Source organism: Euwallacea fornicatus, chromosome 3 (genome assembly GCF_040115645.1).
Source record: "Euwallacea fornicatus isolate EFF26 chromosome 3, ASM4011564v1, whole genome shotgun sequence".
Taxonomy (NCBI): Eukaryota; Metazoa; Arthropoda; class Insecta; order Coleoptera; family Curculionidae; genus Euwallacea; species Euwallacea fornicatus.
The window spans coordinates 2,911,520-2,931,261 of record NC_089543.1 but is presented as its reverse complement, the minus strand read 5'-3'; the positions used below and the strand labels follow the sequence as shown (position 1 = coordinate 2,931,261).

The following is a 19,742-nucleotide window of genomic DNA, read 5'->3' as shown; positions in this document are numbered from 1 at the left end:
AAACGCTCGCTGCACTACGTCTGCCCTCTCAATTTTCTCGACTACGTCGTGTTTTCATCCCATGTGCTTTCGCGACATTTTGCTTTCGAAAATAATCATATCCTTAAGGAGAACTTGTCGCCATCTGTGTTTTAGTGACGTGGAACATCGCAACTTTATGATTCGGTCAAACGAGACATGTTTATAGTGACATTTCGCCATTTTTTTCCAAACAAGTTTTTTAGAATGCCAGGAACCAAATAGCCACAAAAATGCCCAATAAACACTGCTCGTAGTGAATCAAAGTTTTTTTGCAAAAACAGTATCAGCGATAACTTTCCAAAGTGGATATGTACGCGTATGCAGGGGGTGGGCCGCCCCACTACACGCCCCCTCCGACGTTTTTGCAACCCCATCCTGTCCCAGGGCCGTCCACGCACAACTTTCAAGTCCCGACACCTGTTGCCATGGGTCATCATCAGTATCAAGAACCTAGCCCTGTTGTTGCCCTTTCCCATGGCCATGTTTCTCCTAATGTGGCCCATTATCCCAAAAAACGAAGGTATGGTCAATTTCACTTTTACACTGATAGGTGTGTTGTTGTTTGTAAGTTACAAGACTTACAGTTTGTTTTTGTTGGACTCTTGAATTTCATTTGATTCAAATTCGAACTAAAATTTATATTAATACAAAAATAATGCGACATACCTATGATAGGTTGCTGCCGTCAATCTAGAATACCATCACCATTATCCTCTTTTTATGATGATGGATCAAATGCAGTACGTGCTATTGCTGGTGTAAACAAACAGTTTTTTGGGAACAAATTACTCTCTTCGATTTAAATCTCGTTAATAAGAAACTGACACAATTAATAACAGATTATTGAAGTATAATTGCATGTTAATTAGAGCTAACAGTTAAATTATCTAATTTATTGTTTGCACGATTGTCAATCTCCCTTATTATGAATATTCTTACCTCCATAATCCCTAACTAAACATGACACAAAAATTGTTGAAATGTACAAAAGGTTACGTCCTGAATCAATAATTCTTTATGTCATTTAAACAATCAATTTACTACAATCAAATAATTTCGGAACTTTGTGTTCGTTTTGTCTCGGTGTGTTAATTGATTACGAGCACAAGAACGTTAGTCAACCGTAACTGTTGCAAGTCACCACTTTTTGGCCCTTTCAAATCAGTCACTTCTTCGCTTCCGTGAACATATAAATATCATATCAACTTTATTAGGTAGTGCAAAAGCCATTAAGAAGTGATAAGCTAGTTATGCAAACTTGTCAAATAGCCATTATTGCTGTTGGGTTGATGAAACATTGCCGCTTGTTTAATAAACGCATGATTTTGAAACGTAAAAACTAATCTATCAAGTTAGATTTAGCTGACAGAAATTGCGATTCTTCATTCGGTTTAGGTATTTGTAATAGTGTTTTCTGCTTTTTTTTATCACTGAAGAATGTTTCTATGAATTATGACAATATTCAATGATCTAAAAAATTATTAACTTAAAAAATTTACACCGCTATCATTTGCCAAAATCTATTAGCATACCAATATTTTATTACTAAATAACTTCTAAATTTAGACTAAATTTATTCTTAAAAATTACCTTATTCAACTAAAGATCGTATAACTAGAAGATTTCCCAATTTTCTTCCAAACATTAAACAAACATAACAGAATATTCAACATAGATAAGAAGCAATAAATCACTGATCGAGCAGTCACAATAAACTCTTTTTTTGCCTTTGTCTTTACCTGCAGCGACTGACCGCCAGTCGTAACACTGTCCTCTTCTTAACGCTGTTCATCCTAAACAGACAGTCCTTCATGTTAGCCCGTTAACCGATCCAGATAAATAACTTACGTCTTTAGTCTGGGGATCCTGTCAGTCACGTCAGTCATCTTTTTACAACCATATAAGTGCCTTCACAATATTGGCCAAGTTCTGGGAACTTTTTCATTTTCCGCCACGAGTTGGACAGCTACACAAACTCACCTTCGTGGAAGCCGCTGGGGTCAGCTAACAAGTCATATCTCAACGTGGTTTAGTTTCCTATGAACAGCAATTTGTTCCTGATTTGCTCATGGACAACGTTTGGCCTCTTGTTTAAATAATCCACAATTCCTTTATCGCCGGCGTAAAGGATTTGTTGTAATACGCTTTTAGTATCGCTTATTACAATTGCTTCGTGTTTATAGTTGTACTGGTGTTAGATTATTTCCAACTTTAATAAGTCAATAAGGGTCCATATAGCTAGAGATACTATGACTAAAAGATTCCTCAATTTTCCAAGGAGGAAGTATTAAATCACTCGGTCGGGCGCCTAAGATAAATTCTTTTTTGTCTCTCATTACCTACGGCGGTCGCCCGCCAGCCGTAACAATATAATAAAAAAAATTATAAAATAGACAAAAGTTTCTAAATTAACGAGGAAAATCTGATGTGTGGATTAAAATTCGCCATTCAAAGACGTAAAATATTTTTGATTCATGCGTTTTCCAAAAATGACTCCAATTTGAATTGAATGGAAACAAAATTTGTTGTCGAGAAATACAATTAGTTTCAAAGATATAAAAATTACTAAGTTACCAAAAAAAATATCATGCGAGATTTTCAAATGTTTAATGTTGTAGCGAAATTACTTCTTGAACTTTTTATGAGTATTATTCTAGTCAAATGGTTGTTATTACCGTTATCATTCTATGAATATTTTAATTCTGGAAATATCTATTTAACATCAATATGTTCGAGTAAATCAAAATATTGTATTCCAATAATTCAAAAAGCCAAACTAATTAAATAAATCGAATGTTAAAATAGGCGATTTATAGCGAAATTTTAACTGCATAGTTTACATCGAAAAATAATAGTAATTAGTGATATTGACTATTCCATTTAAAAAATTATTGGTTCGTTTGTTGGACACTTCTGGTTTTCGATAAAGCGGAAACAATTCTCTGCGAAATTTCATTAAAAAATACCAGTAAACAAATACTTTTTTTTAAACTAAACTTCATCACCCTGTTACAAGCCGTGATCAGTAAAACAAACCATGCGGGAGGCGGTGTGGTGTAAACGTAAGGCGTGGACTAAACCATTTACTATACCGTCAAACATTTGACATTGATAATAGATAACAGATGAATTAATCCAAGAATTATATACTTGAGCGCTTATTTGAGGTTTTTTATTGATCACCCTTTGTTTTACATAACTTAAGTATATAGCACACTAATATAATTTTTCGATGCTGAATACATCGTTAATTCAGTTCAGGTTAAATCAAGTTTTTTTGCGTCATCATTAAAAATCACCCTGCGCATTATTCAAGTTTATTTGAATATAACCTGAACTTTTCTCAACGCAACCTTATGACTCAAAATACGCTAACTTAATTCAGAACGTTATAAAGCAAATTTAATGTCCATTTTAAGATTACCACCTACACTTTATATCAGTAATTTCATTCTTGATTCAATTTTCTCTCCGCAACACATTTCAAATTTCCAACTCAAAATATTTCTATTAAGATCCTGCTTGATAGGTTGATAATTTATTTTTAACAGTCGGCTATTACATCCCTTGAATTACCTTCGCCTGACTTATTCATTACAGTTATTACCTCTTTAAGTAAGCATAATTGCTAAACTGACATACAAAAACGTTTTGTTGAAAAATTATCTTTAGGTATGATCTGGAATGTGTCTAGTGATAGTGTCTATGAAGGTGTCAAACTACAATAGTCCAAGGCAATTGTTTTTTAATCGCTCCTTGTTCGAACTTCTTATCTACATATTAAAATTCTTTATGATTGGTGTTACAATAATAATAATTATAATGCCTATTGTCCGATGTTTTCAAGCGGGCTACAGGTTGAGTCAGGATTTCAATCAAAAACATGGGAAAATCCAAACCCTTCGCTTTATATGACCTAGAACATTTTTGTGGTTGCAGACATGCTCTCTCTTATTGTCAGCATATAAGTTAAATTGTCCGTGAAGTTGTAAAATCGCCCTTTCTGAAAGTAAATTTACAAGCAAATACAAGTTCTAACTGCAGTCCTAAAGTAGTAGATCGAGCCCTATGGTTCTTCCTACATTTGTAATCTCACCTATAAAGAGGCACAAATCGCAATTTTTAAATCGACAAACAAATAAAGGGGGCAGTATATAGCAGTTCTTTTGGGGGAAAGATAATTTTAAACTCCGGGCTTACCTAGCACGTGTTGTACTAACTGTCAGCCCTATTCTTAGTATTGTCAGACTGATATTTCTCTATTGTTGGAAGAAATGCTTTCTTTTAATAGTTAAGTTTAGACTTGAAAAATAGTGCATTTCAGAGGGTGTCTCTGACAGTATTGTACTTTCAGAGACAGTCTCGCTAATCTAAACTTGGGCGGAGTTCATTAGTATAATCTTTAATTCCACTAGATGAATTTCACAACGCTTTGTTTAATTGACCTAGAAAAACTGTTGTGTTTTTCATAACACGATGAACACTTACATGACATGCTCTATCAGCACTTTGAACGGTAGTATTTTAGTTATATTTGTAACAGAATCCTTGTTTTACTATGTTCCTTATACTAATCTGCAACCTTATGCTTTTGCTTCCTTTTTTTGAGCGACCTGAATGTAATACACGTATAATAGTGCGTGAAAACATTTTGCGAAGTCCACTAAATGTCTGAAAAAGTATTATAAATGCTAAAATTAATCCTTCAAATTCTTAAAAAAACTGCGCCTTAAAAATATTAAGGTGAAAGTCGGTTATTAAAAGCCCAATTAAAAATGTTCAAATGTCGTTTAAGATCGTTGCAAAAATCGTAGAACACTCTCTGATGGCCAATCAGGGAGATTACAAATTTTCGAAAATTCCCTCGTATGATCAGGTTTGCATAGTGAACGTTTTAACTTTTTTGGTAAATGTCAATCTATGGTATTTAGAACGGTAAATTTTAAAGTCTATTTTTTATGTATTATTTTTTTTATACATTATATTTGGAATAAAGAAGAACCCATTGGAAGATCTGTAAAGATGTTCGATATTAGAAGATAAACTCAGTAACAGTGTTTTTTTTTGTTAAGGTAGGTATATGTTGATTTTTCATTTTTGCCATTTGATAAAAATTCATGAAAACTGTAAACTGGCTTTTTCACAATATATAATAAAGGTTTTCTCAGCTTGAGCAGTTTGTTTTAAATTCTTACAGGAACCTTTGGCAATTATTGAATTCCCTAAAATCCGTCAAAGATTTTTTGTTTTGCCGATGTTGTTTCAAAAATGATTAAAGTGGATGACAATTTCGTCCTGAATTACGTAAATAAAACTTTCAGAGTTTCGTTGAAAATTTGAGGAATTGTTCGATCATCGTTATAAAAACCCTTTCGAGATTCTATTGAAGACATTAAATCTGAAAAATCCAAAAGGATGTTCCTTGTTAAAGTTGAATCTTGTGGGAATGTTGGATCATGTTGTACTTCAAGTCATTGATTGGCTTTTCAAATTCATATTATTTGTCCATTTTTATACCTGTTGAAGTAGTTTAATCTAGTTCATTTACCAATAAAAATGAAGAACTGTTGGTGTTTTAACCATCAAAAGGTCATTTAGTTAACCGAGCATGTACACATGGTAAAGGGTTTCCGGAAATGAAAATAACGCATTTATATAAGTAAAATAATAAAAGCTGAAACGCATCTCGCATAATTATTTGATATCAGTTTAGGAACATCTTTAATGCCCTGGGACCCTGATGACCTTTCTGTTTGATTCACAAACGTTCCATCATTCGGATGGGCATTGCCGTGGGATATGGCTCTTGCGAGTATTCACATTTGATTGAGCGAAAAAATAAAGTGGCTAAAAGAGGAATACAATTTTACCTCATTTACTCGGGGAGAAAGCAAAAAGAAGTAGATTTCTACCCGTATCAGTGGTATTTGCTGTTATTTGCCCTGGTCGGGCGATTACTCTCTGTTGCAGTTCTAAATCTGCGTTACGTGCCGTGATCGGCCGATAAAGGTCTCATTAGTAAACCGTAAATCGGATGATAGTGCCCCTTTCTCCCGCTTCTGTAAATTACCCACCCTGAGGGGTAGCGTTATTTAGCTATCTCCCTTCTCAGTGATAAATTTCTTATTAAAACTTTTGAGCTTTTTACCAACTTTTATTCAAATGGAACGAGGACGTCCAAATAAGCCATACCGGCAACAATAATATATGCAAGCTCATCGGTCATAATCCGAATAATCATTAGATCTTGATGGCTAATAAAATCTTTGAAGGTCCAGCCTCGATGACATGTTCGGCTTAAGAAGAGGATTATACCAAATTGGATGATAAATGGATTTAAGTCGCTTGAAAGGGCCGGCGCTTTTTCTTCTGGCTGTCATTGTCCAAGTTTTACAACCTTCATTTGCAAATCGAAACAAAAATGTTGCATCCTGTATATTCCCCAGACACCCTTCAGAGAATAAAACCGTTTCCGGTGTGATGTGTAGTATTTGTTTCCGTGTTATCCGGCCCAGGATCAAAATGTTTATGTCTATCCCCTTCCTACCCGCAGCTCTTATTTAGACAGGCCCCAGATTATGTAATAACGAGCCAAGAGGGTTTCACAGCTTTATATATTATGTACATTTCGTTCATTTACATAACGGGAACATCTTTGGTTGGCATTATTGAATTTATAACGTTTTGAGTGTCTAACGTAGTGACTACTATATCTTTCTTATCTGACAATGCTTTAAAACAATAATTTTACATGGAACTCGTAAGGGAAGATAAATCCAATTTAAAATTACGTTTAACCATACACACGCATTCTTTTAATGGAACCTCCGTAGGTATGTTACTTCCTCTGTACAGGGCGGTTCTAAAACTGTGACCAAAAACCAAGCCTCGTAGGTACTTTTGTTGATAAAAAAAAATTTTTTTAAACGCAGAAAATTTAATAATTTGGAATCTGGAACGTGAAATCACTTAAACGACCTCTTAAATAATAACTACCTTTCCCGAAAGTAATGATTATTTAGATGGAGTCCAGATTCGAGGAAGTGCGTCAGATTTGTTGGAATTTATTTCTAAGAAACTGGAACTCATTCAGCAAATTTCCTAGACGAACTGTCGAAGTTCGATATGCTAAAAATACAGCTGCAATATATACAAAATTCTTACGGAATTCGCTTTTGTTTAAATTTATGACGGTTTTTTGCAAAACCACATGCCAAAGCGAAACACTTCTAATAACTCATGATTGTCATTGATTTTATTTAGCCTCAATAGAAGAGTAAAACCATTAAGCATGAAAAATGAAATTTAAATAAAGAAACTCGCTACTGCTTCTTTTAAATTTATACTGGTAATAAACCTTGTTATGACTATACAAAGTGATGTAGTAGGTTAGGCAGGCAGTAAATCTTACTCCGGGATTGACATAATGGATCCAGTTACACAAAAGCCTAACATATTGTTTTTTCACTTCTTGAAAATCTGCACTGCGTGGATTATTATTGTGATTATTTTCACCTGCCAGCTTAGAAAATCTCGTTTTCGTTTCCGAGAATTGGAAACGGAAAAATGGCTAATAAACATCCGCATATTGAACGATTTGTATGATTTTCTCTATGTTGAAGCAGTGTATTAATTTAGAATAAGGCACCGTTTGTGTGCTTAATAAACGTATGATTTAATGGGTATGCTAATTAAGTTATTATGAAAACGAAAATGTTCATCATTTTGATATATGAGATGTGGTATTGTACGTACACAAAACACAATACTATTGCATAAGAATATGGATACGAAGAAGAAAGATTTAATATAGTGATATTTTGTATAATCACGCAGTGTCAGTAGTGACAATTCAACTAATGACTATTTATTGTTTATCAGCCTAGGAAGAAGGCAATCGTTACTCTCAAACAAAAACCAATAATTAAATTAAAAGGCTGAAATACAAAAGGCCATTGTAATGCAATCACCACCGCCAACTCTGAAGTTTCAATGCATCATCATGAATTTTTTTTTAATTCATAGTAGATGATCTAAGATAAAGCATACAGCAATCAATATACGCGGTGTAATTAGTCAGGATTAAGAAACGAACTAAAAATTTTAGTAACGACAAATACGATTAGACCAATGATCTAGTTCATAGGTCTACTATATGAATTGTTCTAATATTAAAAATGATAACCTTAAGTATGTTTGGAAAGCCCATTATTTCTTTGATTTATTAGTCGACTCAGTTTGGTTTGTAAGACAATGAAACAATGACCCCTAGGTACAGGTCAAAGACTCTCCATTAACATACACTGGAGAATTCATTTTTAGCCCTTATGAACTAGAATTTAAGAGATGCGAGGCATACCCTTTTCCCTTTGGTTTTTTTCCCGTAAAGCTATCATTCTTGATTTCCATGACGAACAAACTGCTCTTTACTTATCATATAATAAATAAAGCTTGCAATGTTTAATGTTTACGCGGAAGTGCGTACAACGCATTGGAAGTAAATAGGAAAATTACAAAATACAAATTTGCTAGTAAATTGCTTCGTGGCCATTCCATTGGCTGCAATTGATCGTTACAGAGAGATTTTGTTAATTAAAAGGGTGGGACGGGACAATTTTTTAGTGTATACCGAGTGCTCTTAATAATTTGAAAATGTATCGTCGTTCTTTATCTATAAGGTTCCCCAAAAGGGGGTAGAAGATCTATAGTTTCCAAGTGGTCCGCTATAAAACCTTTTTTTGTGATTTTCCGAGTACCTTAAAATAAAGAAAAAAAGGGTAAATGTTCAGTGCCTTTTTTTACCTGTGGGAGAATGACTCATGGAATATGCATCATTAGAGTTATATTCGAAATGAATTTTCCAAAGGCCAATCTGTCTCGCAAATGCCAATGCCTATGTAAATTATATATCCGTATATCTTCTTTATTAAATAATCCTTATATTTTTATTACTCAAAGCAAACCTCGAGTAAATGTTCTAAATTATTGACTAGAGTTTAATGGGAAGGTCATAAATTATGGAAACGATTTATTTTTGTCTAGTAAATCAAAGAATTATGCTCATTACCGGCAAATTAAATTTTCCAAAGGCTTCGGCAATACATATTATGGTAATGTAAAGAATGATCGATGATTATAGACTTTAACACTGAGCCTGTTGCTTCATATTTTGAATAAATAACGTACCTAGAATTATGGCAATTATAAGAGCAGACCTTTTGACTTTTCAGCCATACCTATTGATTTGAGCGTGTTTGAGAGATAGGAAGAGCATATGGAATATTCAATGTTAAAGAACACGCAAATGCCAAGGAACTGTTTTTTAATAGTTGGACCCTTGAGGTTTGCTCGTGGTTAACCATGTGAACATAAAAATCGTTTTTAAGATCCCGTTGAATAGTTTTGTAAACCTGATAGTGTAGAAAAGCAAAAAATTGTATTTAATGAATATTGTTCGCGGACCTTCTTTGTTCAGAGGATTTGGTCATGGGTAGAGAGATCAGTGTTGCTGATAAGTTGACCCGCCAATTACATTTTAGGCAATATTGATAAATATGCTTAAAGATTACAACACCGAATGTGGCAATATGGGTTTTCTAACCTACATAGTTCAGTAGAAAGTACCGGTGCGCCGGCGAATTATACCCATCGAATAGCCATAAGTTTTAAATCTAGACCCATTTTAAATACATCTTGATCCAGTTTGCCTTGTTCCCACGCCCTCGCCGCATAATTCACCATAACTTATACTTTTATTTATACCGAGAGAGAGCATTATCTCTATCTGTATCTTTATAATAGCTTTAACCATGGGCGCACACAGCGGGGCGCTAAGTATTAGCTAATTTAGTAAAGGGAACACAGTTACTCTAATTTGGCACTGTTGTTACACTCCATAAAATGACTCGAATTTAGATTAGATCACTTTTCTTTAGTATTTCATTCTTGTAGGGTATTTATAAAATATTTCATCTGTGAAAAGTTTCGAAATTGAACAAGCCCCGTCCAACATCTTCGATCAATCTCCCACGGGGAAATACTAACTGAACAAAGAATTTTCAATTATCATCTACACAATATTTCAGTTCATCATGTAATGCCGGTTTCAACTGAAAACATTCACTGACCTGCAATGAATTTTCGGTAGGGCCATTAGCCAAATCCGACACGCTTTTAATTAAGACTCACAACTTATATGTTAGTATTTTTGACAGCCGTGTAATTTACACAACATTAAGTATAATGGTTCATGAAATTTGAATGTAAGTTTTTGTACTGCGGCAACAACTATATTTAAATGGACTTCATTTATAAGTGATAATGGATTCTCTCCCGCTGGGAATCGGGTACTAATAGACAGTATTTATTACAAGACTTGATATTTATTACTATTGGTAAACAATAAATAAGATTTGTTTTTTCTGGCTGTAGACTTCAAGTGATGTATGTATCATCCGGCAAATTGTTTTGAAGCGCATTTTCCTTGCTTGTAATTAATCAGTTAAAAATAAAAGCGTAATTTATCAAATGGCTCTATACGGAACAATGATGTTTGAGAACTACGGTTAAAATCTTTAAAAATCGGCAAGTAAACAGTTTTATTTTCGTTAAAAAGGGTAGAACCTCTAGAATTTATACCAAGAAGTGTTCTAATTGGAAGACAGGATAGTTTCAATTTTACAGACTCGTAGCATCTTAGTTTAAAGAATAAGATCAAATACGTATAGAGAGCTGCACGAAAAGAATTAGGTGGAATCTTTATTTGTCGAAGTGCAGAAACGAAACTGAATGCATCAGAGTGCATTCAGTTTTTTTTTATTTTCTTGAAAATCGGACCAATGAATTTGCAGGCAAATTTTATCTATTTATGACCATTTTGTCTAGACCCTATAAAATCTTCGAAAAGGCGCCACGTTGTACAGAGTGTTTCATAAACATACCGACAAGCTTTCAGGGAATGTAGAGCTCATAAAAACAGGTATTTAGAACGAATAAAGTTAGGTCTGAAATCGCCTCGTTTCTAAGATATAGAGTGTTAAATTTTTTATTAGGAAAAACTTATATTTCAAAAGCGGTTTGGGATACGTACATGAGAATGTTTGCCTTCTCGTTGTCCATCTCTACTAAAATAAAATAAAATCAATTTCTTCTAAGTAATTCTAAAATTTCGCATTTAAAACTATACCGGTGTTTTGGTAGGCACATGAATGAGAAATGTTTTTTTTTATCTTGAAAACTGCTACTTGAGCAACGAAATACTTAAAGGCTTCTTTTATTAAGAATTATTGGAATATTACGGAAAAAATAATCGTATTAAAAAGTCAGTGGCGTACCATTTTTTTCGTCAAAAACATCTCATTGAATGGCCGCACAAACGCTACTGGTGTAAATGGAAACGTTCTTCCTACTCAGGAGCGTGCTCATTTATCCTGCCATAACATGATCCGAATTTTATGTCCTTATCCCAAACCCTTTTTGAAATATTAAAAAATATGTATTATGAAAAATTAAACACCCTGTATCTTGGAAACGAAGCCATTTCATACCTAAATTAATTCGTTCTAAATATTTGTTTTAATGAGCTCTACATCTCCAGAAAGTTTATCGATATGTTTATAAAACACCCTGTATAATGGAATTTAAAATGCCCAGTATTGGTACCTTCGAAACGGTGAGTCTCTAGGTGGTTTAAATTAGAAAAGGCCGTTTTAATATCTACTTACTAAGACAAGTAAGCTTTTACCTGCCTATTTATTGGCAAAAATTTCGAGATATTTCCATAAGCCCGATAAATTTTTATTTTATTGTGCGACTTCAAGCGTCTCTGCTATCTGTACTGAATTGGAGTATTCGTAATTACAGCTTTCAAGGCAATTAAAATAAAATTCTTGTAGTACGATAAGTGATTAAAGAACACAGGTTAAGATTATAAGAATTTCGAGTGACATTCTTACGAGCCAGGAAACAATTACAACCCAATAAATTTTTTATACATATCGTGTTGTTTAGTTGGCCTGACCTGGTAAAGTGAGCGTGTAAATTTCAGTATCAAGTTGCGTCGTTTTCGAGCTAATATTGGTTACAGGTAGTTGTAATTTATGTAGCTTTGATACTTTGTTTCTGCTCACGGAAGTCGTTTCTGCAACAATGTTTGGCAAAAACTGTAATGTGCTCAAGAATATTGGAAGTGTAGTATAACGGGTGATGTGCTGAATTTCTTCGGCGGTTGCGCGATTCACAATTCAATTTAAAGACGTATAAATTGAAAGCGATAAAGCAGAATTTTAATTTTCAAAATTCCGAGTTTAAAATGCAATATATCATTACAACCATTTTGCCACATTGTAATTTGTGTACTTTAATTATACCCGCGAAGCATACTCGTTCGAGCGGCAAATTACCTGTGAACTTTGCTGTTTTCCCTACGTAATAATTGTCATCACATTTTCTAGCCAATTATTTAAACATTTTTGCCAACAATTGTTAACCTTATCGAGTTAACCCCATCTCTTTTATTGGTGATGCCGCTTTCTAATATTTGTTTGTGTCATTATTATCCGATTTTAGTGCAATTTTTTCAAGTGAGACATATTACTCTCTCCGGGAGGTGTGATAAGTAATGATTCTGTGCCAAGTACTTACATAATGCGTACCTGAGAGAAACTTATCTTTGCCTTTGTTCATAGACCAAGGCATTACTCACTATCCATAACAAACGACATCCCTGGACAAAAATAACAGTTGAAAGGCCGCAAAATTGATTAAATAAATTACGAGAAACCAAATTACCTATAGATTCAGACTTACATGACTATTGTTCTTTGGAAACATAAAAATACAATACGGCATGCTGCTTTTCTACCTTACATGCTGTGCCAATAGGCGTTCAGGGTGTTCTTAATAGTCCTTGAAAGTTAAGCAATAACATGTCTTGTTTTATTACAAAACACCGTTCCTAGTGATTTGCATATTAGAATTGCTACTTTGGTAGATGTTTCGTATTGGGGGTTGACTCGACGAATCGACAACAAGTTCGCCAAACCAGGATCTTCAAAAGATTTATTACCCATTCATCGCTATTGTTTTTGTATATTTAAATAGAATTCCCGCTGATTGTATCGTTTTACTGACCTATAAGTTGATTTAACAAGGAAAAAATCTATTGCAAAATTACCAGTAATCGATGACGTAACTGACATTTGCATCTTTCCCGATTGTCTAGGTATTCGAGATTGGGTGTTGCGTACCTGCATGTCTTCAGTCGGTGCCTGATTAATTCGTTGGTTAACGAAAATCCGTAATTGCCTCATTAATTTCACCCGAGTACTCCCAGGTCGCGAGACCTATTTCACCATTGGTATGGTTTTTGGGTACCTTTTGCACAACCAACAAATCCGTGTATTTCAACCATTTTATTCGAGTCACATAATTTCAAAATTGATTGTCTAAAAATGTAAAGTACCGCGCTCGAAAGTACATAAAATTTTCCACCTGAACCAAGTCATGACGTGAGCGCTGGTACAAATGGAAGTAATTCATTTTTACGATATCCATATTTTTGAAACAGAACTTTCAATCATGACATTTATGTTCTTGGCTGAATTAAGTTATTTACCGGACATTTAATGAGCACCATACTTGTTACGAGGGCTTAGCTAAGAGTATTTTTTTCGAATTAGTCACTGTATGAATTGATTGCCATTAACTTGCCATAGTTTTGGTTGTGATGCACAAAATACAATATGCATATTTTAACCGAAAAATTGGAAATTACTATGTCAAAATAGGTTAATTATGAACAAATCAAATAAATTTTCGCAAAAAAAAACCGGATTCTTATAAATAATGTAGAGTTGAGCAGTCTTGTCTATTGAAACCCAAATAGATGTACTACAATAATGAAAACTTGAAGTTCAAAATCTGTCGGATCTGAAGATAAAGTTTAAGGCAATAAGGGAAACTTCGTTACCACCCTGTATATTAAAAATAATCAAATTTTGTATAAAGCATATTGAGTCGAATTATTTTGGCATAATCAATAAAATAAAGTTTGATAACGGCAATATTTTGCATTTAACATATGCATGTAGTTAGCTCGAATTACAGTTTTTTGTGGTTTTCAATGTCTCTTATCTTATATTAATGCAATTTTGTATAATTTTTTAAGTATATCTAAATCAAAGTATGGTCCATTAGGTAGGCAGCACCCCATAATGCATGAGACAGCAGACATGTAAAATGACGCATGTAGTGAACACTGCTTGGAAACATAATGGCGCAAATCAATTGGGTTTAAACGATTATAGCACAAAATATCGTCCACAAGATCAATTTTTGCAACTGTTAATCTGGTATGCTCATATCATCTGAAGAAACCAAATCAAATGAAATTTCTGTTTTATCAATTCCATAATTGGACCTACCCTGGTATACCACACGTTGATGCAGGTGAGCGTGCGGCAAAGAATTAAAGCCCGCCGTGGGCAGCAGATATTAAAACACCCGGTACGTGTTAAGTCTCAGTTTGCTTATGTGATGTGATGTCCGGACCTGTTGTATGCAAACTGATTTTAATTGGGACAGTCAATTTGTTCTCTATGCCATTTATCTATATATCTTAATTTTTTGTAAATATTCTGTATTATGTTTTAGGTCAGATGAAGACGACCCAAGTGGGAGCAAGTACGCAAGGATGGAAGATGATAGCATTCAAGACAAAGAAAGATTTGCCAGGTAAGTACCAACTCAGGAAACCCGATTTTTTTACATGAAATCGTTCCCATGTTTAAACTGGTTGCACCTAACCATAGCAAGCATTAGAAATTTATTATTATACCCGTCGAGTATGCTGGTTAAACAATTGCATACCACAATCTCGGAATTTACCTATGCCCTAAAAATACAGTCGCGGAAGCGATGCTGGGAGAATTAGTAAAAAAAATTGTTTCAATATTAGGTAATGAATATTTTTGTCCATTTTACATCTCAAGAGCTTCTTGTGACTCACCAAGGGGTTAGTATACCATAGGCTTTCCTAAGAAACGAAAATTATGTGAATATTACCGTTTTAGGCGTGCATGTTTTTGAAACACTGTGTAAATCTATGCGTGCTAAATATTATTGGTTTCTGTTGATGATTGTATAGCACTTTTACATATATTTCGACGATATAAATTTGTTATCAATAGAAAATTAACTATCAATAGGAAAATGGTTGCCGAGTTGTAAAGTTGCCTAAAGGGATATGTGAACGGAAACCGGAATAAACAAACTTTGCTTTCAACCACTCAATAAATTCTTGAGGATCACATAGAGAAAACGTGGAAATCATACTTCCAACAATTACCGACAGAGTCGAAATAATTAAATTAATTTTATATGAAAATTAAAAAAAATTAAATCAAACGATTTAACAGTAATCTGTGACGGATCTTCCTGGTTGCACTGATTCTGGGTTGACCAGGAATGAGGAAAGAAGAAGAAGAGGCGAAAGGCGTCCTTGCGGGGGGGCGCGGCGCAGTAACGTGGGAACGGCCCGTCCCCCGCTCCGCGCACCTTCGGGCGGGTCACGATTGCTCGGGAACACGATCCGCCGGCCCAAACTATAGATGAATTCGAATTTAGAGAGATAACTGGTTCAGGTGTCTTATGGGGCAAGATGGGCTGTGTTAAAGTGTGGAGTTTTCCAGGAGGTTTGCCCACCCAGTGATTCCATCCTCGCAGGTTTTGACAATAAATAGTTAAAAGCCGAGTTTTAATGTAACGAAGTGGGGGAGTATGCACTCATACACCTGCACATACATACATTTTTTCCAAAGGTGTTTCAGTTATCAGTGAATGCCAGTTAGATTCAGATTATCACGAATTCGAAATAATGTTGAGAGGGAAATTAATGCATCAGGAGGCGAGGCATTACCGTTACAATTATAAATAGGACTGTCCGTCAATACTACTAAATAATTTTAATAACACGTACCTATATGAAAATTTCGTCTTCGAAAAGTATATCAAATTGTTCTCTAGCCAAAAAGACCTAGTTGGCAAGTCTAATATTATTTTTTGCCATGTGTCTACTGTAATGTATGTTCCATTGGGCCACTCTATTTCTTTCGTGAAGAAAAATATAAAATTTAATTTCTTTTCCAATTCGAAACGTAATTATTTCGCACTCCTCCTAATTGGTATATGTATTGCATTGTCCTGGGTCTTCTCATTTTGGTTGCTCATTTCAAGCATATTCCATTACGTGTATGTCAGCACAAACGCCCTCATGTGCATAATTTTAATTAAAGTCTAGTCTAACTCTCCGTGTTCATCGGATTTTGGCGCCCAAGCCCAGAACAGTATCGCCTCTGGTATCGCTCCCTTTTAATATTGGAGCCACGGGCCGAGAAGAGCCTGAGGAGGTTCCGTGACTCTGGATGTTACACTTTTGCGAAGGTCTTGATTGAGGTGAGAGAAGAGTTCAACCTCCGGTTCGCTTTAGGTTTTATATCTTGAACTTCGAGAGCAAAGTAGGCTAATAAACGATGTAAATTAAACGTTTCAAAATTACAATAACGCAGTATAGAGCGTAGTTTATTTAAAGCTGAAGACAAATTTCTTTCATTTTTTTCGAGTATGCTCGTACCTGCAATTATCTGTTTAGCGATATAATTATCCCATACTTGATCGGTTTTTAATTGATGGTCAAGCCCAACTTGTTATTTGATAAATTATAAGTCTTAAAATTCAGGAAGGAAAAATCATTTTCTGCCGCCGGCCCATTGAAAAGTTTTGATATTATTTATGCATACTGCACATGGTGTTTACATAAAAGTTTAATCGTGGCATAGCGAAAGTCGTACTTACTATATGAACAAATTATGCCACGCGATAAACTTCATTATAAAGAACATCTAAATGTACGGTTTTTCTGTAATTGTTGTAATTACATAGACCATAAAAATTAAAGTTACCAGCTATAAAAATTTTTCATTTCTCATGGCATAGTTAAACTGTTATGAACGTAAAAGTACTTCAGCTTATTTTTAAATTTAAATAATGGCCAGATTTGGGGCCGTTCCCACAGTTTAAAGATCTGTCAGATAATTTGTACCGAGTGTATTCTCAGTGCATAATGATATATTATTTTTAAAATGCCTACTTTTAACAGCACCAGTAATTTTAACTCGATTGTGCCGGTATTGAGACTGTGGTTCATCTTAGACCGTATTTAGTATGCATTATTCCTGATTGGTTTTGTGGGATTTGCATTTTTATTATACGGAGTTTTGTTTGACCTTCAAATCTACGTGAGAACATTCTACTAGCTTATTTCCAAAAGGAAATGTAAAAATATGCTATCAAAAAATGTAAATTCATACAAACACAATTGTAAATCGTTCCGTCCTACTTCGGGCTCAACGAGTTTCGGACGTTTAGAATATTTGGGATGGAATAATTCAATTCGAACTTTGTTACATTCGTAATCAATCATTTTTTGTCATAATCTTAGGTATGAAAAAGAACTAGAAAGCATTACGCCTTGGTTGACCCCGCCTAATCGAGAATAGGAAGGTTTTAATGAATTAGATATGACGCATTGTTCCCGCTTCTTTCGTAAACAATTTTAGAATGTAACTTCGGGCAGTCTATACGGTTCTGCAGAAATTTTCCATAAAATCTTCTGAAGATTTTACACTCATTACACTGTGCTATATTGTTCAGGCGTTACCTTTTTTGCGTGTTGTTTTAGAGCGCTGAGCTGTACCGGTATAATTTATTAATTTATTATGTGAATACTGCACTGAAATGGCAAATTAAGGAAGCATTAGATTTGAGCTGAGCAATTTATCGGTTAGGCTTGGCAATAATCAGCAAAGATGAGAATTTTCTAACCTTTAGTTCAGTATTAATTTTTTGGCATTTTATTTGTATTTGAAATTGTCAGGAATTTTACCTGATTTGTATTTTGCAGGTGCTATAAAAACCACCTCGTAACAGTAATTTGAAATTCTTAACTTAGTACATGAACTCTTCTCCGTTTTCCAAAAATATATTTTTTGATTTCAACAATTTCCTAACGAGAACGTAATGGTAATCTTTTCCCACAATTTCACAATGTTGCTTTTTGCAATGTTGGTAAAGAAACGGAATCATGTTTTTAAATTTTTTGAACAATTGATATTTTTTAATTATTTTTCGCAGAATACGGATAATACACGACTGAAAGCGGCGATCTTTGAGGGACACCGCGATTAAGAGGAAAGGGGAAAAGAGAGTATCGTTAATTAATGCTTCAGGTTGTCGGTTTTTCAATAGGTTTTTGATAACAAAAGGTTTTTTGTCGCTTGAAGTTTGTATAATTTGCCTCTCGGCGTCAAATTCCTCGTCCGTCTATAATAGCAGTACTAATCTTCTATGGTTTAAATGTGTTGATGGTATATTGTTCGTCAAACCAAAGAGTGGGTGAATGTATTTAACATCATAATTTAAAAAAAATTAATTTAAGGAACGTTCCCATCTTTATGTGGTAATGTTCGGTTAGTGGTATATCATGTAGGATTCAATTAATACACATAATTATTTCAGAATTAAAGAATGATAAATATGTTGTTTAACAATTAGCAATTAATTTTAAGTAATTGCTCTCCTACAGCACAAAAGTGGAAGATAATGCCCAGATAGATCTGATTTGAAGCTCAGTGAGCGTGAACTTCAGGGTATCCTTTTATAAATAATTAAAATGTGCAGTGAGATTTGCAAGCGAACTTGAAACAGACGCGCATTTTTTCCTGTTCTTCTTACAATTCATTATCCGACTGTTCGGTAAGTTATACAATTACAGTGTAAACATTGATATAAAACGGTCTAGTACTAATTAACGAAGACTGGCGTGAAAATGTTATGTATTGAGTTCGCTAAACACTATTATTTGCTTTATTATATTGATTTGATTGAGGAGAGATTTGACCAGGTTTAATGATTGTATGCTGCATTAGAACTTTTATAAATTAAGCCGGTCCAGACGAAGGGATATTTAATGCGGGATATCGAGCCAAGCCAAGATATATATACAAGCATGTTATTAAAAGTCATTTTCCAATTCTAACGAACGATCTACCGGGAGACCCTACTTTCGATTGCCACTAATAAGCCCGGATGAGGCCTCGGTGGCAATAATTATGAAAATTGGATATCGGCTGAATTTTTTAGGCAATTTCGAACACGAAAACACTTTCGGAAATGGACTCCAAAGACCGGGAGATAATGTTTTGTCTGGCGACCCTCCGATCCGTCAGACCGACCGTTGGTACTCCTAGGATGTAAGACAATTGCAGTAAATAATCAATAATTAACGGGAATTGAGGCGAAGCTAAACAACAATGATTATACGGGGACAGCAGACGTGAGAGTGGACAAAATTGCTCTTACAGAGATCGAAAGCGGGTCAAAAACTGCTGAACTCCACTCTCCAAATAATAGGGATTTCAGATGATTGGGTCTAGATTAAGACAATGCGTGCTGCTATTGCCGCAAATTGTAATTCAACCGCAATGATTAAATTTTATTCAAATGGGAGCCTACTTTGTCAAGAGCCACCGACGCTTTCCCTGAAATCAATCACGATTTTTCCAGGTTAATAAAACCAGACTTTCGCGGAGGATTCAAGCGAAACACTTCAAGGAAAGCCATTTCGGCGTACTTAATCCATGAAATTTCTTAAGAAGCGTATTGAT

The 19,742-nt window shown here is 34.5% G+C and overlaps 1 protein-coding gene across 7 annotated transcripts in view; it reads left to right on the top strand.

Annotated features, from left to right (window-relative positions):
• tgo (Aryl hydrocarbon receptor nuclear translocator homolog tgo) overlaps positions 1 to 19,742 on the top strand; it is a 42,608-nt gene that overhangs the window by 6,567 nt on the left and 16,299 nt on the right. The window contains exons 1-2 of one of the 7 annotated variants that reach the window (XM_066302115.1): positions 47 to 541; positions 14,674 to 14,754. In XM_066302115.1, coding sequence (XP_066158212.1) covers positions 330 to 541; positions 14,674 to 14,754 — 293 coding nt within the window. In that variant the 5' untranslated portion in view covers positions 47 to 329. Of the gene's footprint in view, positions 1 to 46; positions 542 to 14,673; positions 14,755 to 19,742 lie in introns of those variants that run through there. The other 6 variants (XM_066302114.1, XM_066302113.1, XM_066302117.1 and 3 more) reach the window with 6 other exon arrangements.